General features: G+C 35.2%; 1 protein-coding gene across 2 annotated transcripts in view; it reads left to right on the forward strand.

The window, feature by feature from the left end:
* Nucleotides 1-5,341, forward strand: part of LOC107702401 (annexin A5-like) — a 7,077-nt gene extending 1,736 nt beyond the window's left edge. The window contains exons 3-13 of one of the 2 annotated variants that reach the window (XM_016504719.1): nt 1,724-1,808; nt 2,086-2,180; nt 2,302-2,415; nt 2,554-2,644; nt 2,767-2,846; nt 3,038-3,088; nt 3,294-3,387; nt 3,475-3,570; nt 3,936-3,994; nt 4,302-4,427; nt 4,545-5,341. In XM_016504719.1, coding sequence (XP_016360205.1) covers nt 1,724-1,808; nt 2,086-2,180; nt 2,302-2,415; nt 2,554-2,644; nt 2,767-2,846; nt 3,038-3,088; nt 3,294-3,387; nt 3,475-3,570; nt 3,936-3,994; nt 4,302-4,427; nt 4,545-4,607 — 954 coding nt within the window. In that variant the 3' untranslated portion in view covers nt 4,608-5,341. The remainder of the gene's footprint in view (nt 1-1,723; nt 1,809-2,085; nt 2,181-2,301; nt 2,416-2,553; nt 2,645-2,766; nt 2,847-3,037; nt 3,089-3,293; nt 3,388-3,474; nt 3,571-3,935; nt 3,995-4,301; nt 4,428-4,544) is intronic. The other variant, XM_016504720.1, reaches the window with a different exon arrangement.
* Nucleotides 5,342-5,540: the final 199 nt, after the last annotated feature.

Genomic DNA, 5,540 nt, shown 5'->3' on the forward strand with positions numbered 1-5,540 from the left:
GGGGGAACTAGCCTGTGTGATATTGTTTGATTTGCAGGTGTTGTTAGTTCAACATTGAACTATAATGAGCTGAATAATGACACTGTTGTCTTTTGTGGAGCTGCTTTACAGCTGAACATTAACACTGTTATTTTCCAGTTTATTACTGATGAGCTTCTTTAAAACAATCTGCATTGTATAAAGTGCTATATAAATCAATGTGACTTGACAAAAGTGGGGACACAGGTGTGAAATTATATAAAAAGGTATGGGAAAAGTTGTGGGATAGGTTTTATCCTATGTCTCAAGAATCTGCAAGTTTTTCCTTAAATGTCTGTTTTGCACAAATTAAATCTATAACGCGTGATGTTGCCATTGTACACAAGTAGGATTCTGTTCTGTTTGCGGCTGGATTTTGAATGGATGGCTCCTGATTCCTAAATAACCACAGAAAGCATTCAGGCCTGAGTTATTCAACACATTCCTGTGGCTGAGACATTAACGAACAATACATTTCCTCTCCCAAACAACAAAATATAATTTTGCTTATCTAATAAAAAAGCTGTGAGTAGTAAGTAAAAGCTGTCTAAATCAGCTGCTGTCTGCAAGTTTATACACAATAAACATTTTGCTTATTGGATAATTTCTGGGGACTTAACAGCTTCTGACCTTTGACCTTATATCATAGCATTGGCACGTATTACACATTATTACATAGTACGCATTATAGCATACTACCCTTACCACAGAAATATATGATAAAAAAATATATATAATATGCAGTTCCAAATACTGTCTATGGTCTTTTTAGACATCGTATGCACATTTCAGAATCTCGCCAGTAGCACATCCGGGTACTTTTTGCCTACTAATTCAGACATACTGTTCTTTTCGCTTAATATATAGAAGGGAAAGTATGTGATTTTGAATGCAACCTATGTCTTGTAGGGTTAAATAGGTGTCATACAATGGCTACATAGAAGCAAAGCAATTCGAGATTGATTTGCAGTATGTTCTGTGCTTGTGTGCATACAGTGAGGTTCAGAAAAGGGCTTTAGTGTGTATTTGTGTGCCTTGTTTTAATGAGGCCTTGCTGAGGGCTATTGTCTGTAGTGTGGTTGTCACCCAGAGGACTTAACTGAGATAAGAACAAACCAGTGTGCCTGTGTCTGTGCTGATATCTTTTCCCGTGACTCCTTTGATCCACAAACAGACACCGAGTGTTTTCTGTGTTCAAGTTTATGAAATGATATGAAGGATTTAAGAAGTGTGTGATTTTTCCCAAAAGATCACATGATCAGCATGATCTTTGACTATTCTAACAAAATCTTGGGTTACATCCGTTGGTAATTTCTGGAATCTTACACAGCTTCCTGAATTTGAGTGGATGGTTGGTCACAAACAGGATGCAGATGATAAGTAAAAATGAACAATACTTTTTAAAAAAGGAAAACAATGTTAATTTATAGATGTGGTATAGTTTGAATTGTATCCAGTATTCTGGTATAACCCCCCCTGCCTCCCACACACATAGACCGCAGAGGATTTGTGGTAGTCGCTCAAAGTTTCCATGTGGAAAACTACTGCATGTAAAAGTCAAATGCACATCTTCTTAGAGAGTCAGAGGAAACATGGGTGTGGTTGTGACTCAGAGATGTATTACTGAAGTTCCTGAAGTTAAATATATACATACTATTAAAAAGGAATGAAACTAATACTTTTTAGTTTTTTCTAATTGTTTTAGGCTGGCAGAGGCACAGTGAAGGCCCATGGTGGATTCAATGCTAACAATGACGCTGAAGTTCTCTTCAAGGCCATGAAAGGACTCGGTGAGTTTGACAAATGTATTAAATGTGTAACTGCAAATTAGAATCTATTATGCTGTAGAATTGCAGAGATCTTACACATTTAGTGTGACTAATTTATTATTATTTGGATGATCAAGGCTGTGTATGGATGCATTAGTGTTTATACATTTTGCTTGTTTAATTAATTTCATTCTCATGAATGAATAACTTGAGAATATTGCATCTGGGTATAAGAGATGGATATCAGTCTACTCATTATGTAATGGTCATCAACATTCATTTTTTATTTTTTTTTCAGGCACCGATGAGGATGCTATTCTCCAGCTGCTGATAGCACGTAGTAATGCACAGCGCCAAGAAATCAAGGCTGCATTCAAAACTCTGCATGGAAATGTAATCTCATCAACATCAACATGTTTTATTTGAATTTGTGCAGGATACATAAAACAATAATAAAAAAAAAAATCTTTAAAAGATGCATTCTTTACTTTTTTTTCTCTTCATCTCTGTTTAGGATTTGGTGGATAATTTGAAGTCAGAGCTGGGTGGGAAGTTTGAGAGTCTGATCGTAGCTCTGATGACTCCTCCCATCATGTATGATGTCACATGTCTGCGGGATGCTATTAAGGTACACACCAATAACTAGGGCTGTCAATCATTTTTAACAATAAAAAAATGAATATTCACGATGGTAGTGAAATATAAATTTCATGATGTTTTATAGACAGATTGCTGTATATCTGTACCTTTGCATTTGTTGCCTTAGGGTGCAGGCACAGATGAGAAAGGGCTGATTGAGATCTTGGCATCAAGGTTACCTAATGAAGTCAATGAGATCAAAAGTTTATACAAGCGAGGTAACTGTGTTTGTGCATTATAAGTCTTTTACTTAGTATTCTAATTCTTAGTTAGTGCCAGTAAAGCAATGTGTTGAATGATGCTCTCTTCAATGTTAATGATATCTGTATGTATGTTATAGAGCATAATGATGATCTGGAGAAAGATGTGACTGGTGACACTGGAGGTAATTTCAGTAGGATGCTGGTTGTTTTGCTACAAGTACGTAGTCCATTAACAATCTTTATAAACATAAAAATACAAGATTTAAATAAACAATAATGTATCTGTGTATGTTAATAGCACTGGAAATTTCAATCCTCTGCAAAAAGGACCTAAGATTAAGTGTGGATGTTTTGTCATTTTAGTTGCATTACTATTCATTTATTTGATATTATATGATTTTGCTATAGGCCAGCAGACAGCAGGGTATACAAGAGGACCTCATCCAAAGCGATGCCCAGGTAAGTTTGTATATGTAAGTTCACATCAAATCCAATGCAACTGAATGTTTGCAAATAAGTTTTTAGACTAAAACTGGTCATTTTCTTTCTTTGAAAAAACGTTTGGATGTTAAATAAAAAGTTCTTGATGTAAAACGTTGAAATGCTTCCATCTAGTGCTTGTGGTGTGTAATATCAGTCAGTTTAAAAACTGTTTGTGGTGTAGGCTCTGCTTGCAGCAGGAGAACAGAAGTATGGAACCGATGAAGGCCAGTTCATCACTATACTGGGAAACCGTAGTAATGCTCACCTTAGGAGAGGTTAGTTTGACACATGCATGTAGGTAATGAAATTGGTATTTTTGTTTCTATATATTCACTTGTTTTCTGTTAATGGTTTTTCTGCAGTTTTTGAGGAGTATAGAAAGCTCTCAGGGTATGAAATAGAGGAGAGCATCCAGAGAGAGACATCAGGAACCCTCCAAGAAGTACTGCTGGCCGTGGGTAAGACAGAGACACAGACACACACACACACACACACACACACACACACACACACACACACACAAACACAGAGACAGACACACAGACACTCACACACAGACACTCAGACACTCACACATACAGACACACACACACACACATATATCTCTCTATCAGTTAGATATGGTTAATTCTTCAATCAAGTTCTTATTAGAGTCCTTATTTTAGTAATTTTTATAATTTTATTATAGATGGAAGTTAAAAAGTATGGCAAAGCAGAGAAATTCTTTGAAATCATATTAGGACAGGGAGTAGTTTTTATAATTGAAGAATCACCCATATGCAGGTTTTTGTCTCTTAATACACTCTTTTCTCTGCCTCCTCAGTGAAGTGTGCTCGCAGTGTGCCGGGTTATTTTGCCGAGAGCCTTTACAATGCCATGAAGGTGAAGTTTTTAATATTTGTATTTTCCATTTTAATTTTAATTAAAGTTTTAATAATTGTGTTGTGTTTAGTTTTTATTTTTTTAATATGTCTATAAAGGTTTTGTTAATTTGAGTTATTTTAGTACATGAAGTTTTAAACTAAATGAAAGTGAGAAGTAAATAAAATAAGTTTAACTTTTTTAACTTTTTAATTTTATTTCAGTTAACGTTTACTTTATTTCAAATAACAAAATGTTTTTATTGTTGTTATTATTATTTTAGTTCTGCAAAGTACTTACCTGTTGCTTTATTTCTACTTTCCTCCAGCAGGGGGCAGGCACTGATGACCAGAAACTGATCAGGATCATGGTTTCCCGCAGTGAGGTGGACATGATGGATATACGCGCTGAATTCCGCAAGAGGTTTGCAACCTCTCTGCACAAAACGATTCAGGTATACTCATGCTCAGTATTTAGCGATTAACACCTTATACATTTTCTTTGTTTGTCCATATCAGCAAAACTGTAACCTTCTGTCATCTTTCTCTTAAATGTTTTTCCGTTACTGCAGGGTGATACCTCTGGTGACTACCGTAAAGCCCTGCTGCTGCTGTGTGGCGGTGATGATGCATAAACCCTGCCACCCTCTCTGTCTGGGTCACATCCCAGGACTCCCAGCTCAGGGGCAGGTCTGTGGGACGAGGGCCTAGTCCCCTTCTGAACCCAGTTCAGGACAAATTACAAAAACATGACATTCCAAATCATTAGAAGGATCTCTTGTCCAGTTGTGTAATTGCTCTGCATAGCACAGAATGACTTAATTCGAGTAAGCAATAAGCATATTTTGGCATTCATATTTCATGAAATGTGTTCTAGATTTAGAGAGAAAAAATATTTTAGTAGAAGCTACAAAAATATGAAGAACAGAGAACAACATAATAACCATTCTCTGCTTGACTTGATCAGTTACAGAAAAAATAAAGTCCTCTAATAATTTCTTTTTAAAGATATTTTTATTATGAAAATAAAAAATATTTAAAATATCTATTAACTCTATTCTAAATAAGACCAAAGACTCATTTGTACTCAATGAAGCAATATTTTATATTTATTGTTTGTATGCTTACTAACTTCCTTGACATTTCAGTATATAGCCATATAATGTCACAACCAGTCTCATAATTGGCATTATTAGCAAGTTTGTTTCACTCTTTGTTTACCCACAGCAAATAAAGATTAGCTAAATGTTTGCCCTCTTTAAGGTTATTAATGCTCATTAAAAGCTGAAGAAAAAGGTGCTACTACTAAAATGTTCTAACATTTCATTGCCATGATGTTCACAATAAACACTCATGAAATAAAAGCAAACAGACCGTCTCCTGTGTGACTGACCACATAATGATAACTGCGCTGTTTTGACAGTAGTCAGAATTGCTGCACGTTATGACCTGTTTTCTGATGTGTGGCTTAAAGTATATTTGAGTATATAAAATAAAGTGAATATTATGATTTGATGTTCAGGTAATATATATACTGTATATATATATATATATATATATATATATAT

The sequence above is a fragment of the Sinocyclocheilus anshuiensis genome, unplaced genomic scaffold (assembly GCF_001515605.1).
Source record: "Sinocyclocheilus anshuiensis isolate Anshui unplaced genomic scaffold, SAMN03320099.WGS_v1.1 scaffold86, whole genome shotgun sequence".
NCBI classification, from domain to species: Eukaryota; Metazoa; Chordata; class Actinopteri; order Cypriniformes; family Cyprinidae; genus Sinocyclocheilus; species Sinocyclocheilus anshuiensis.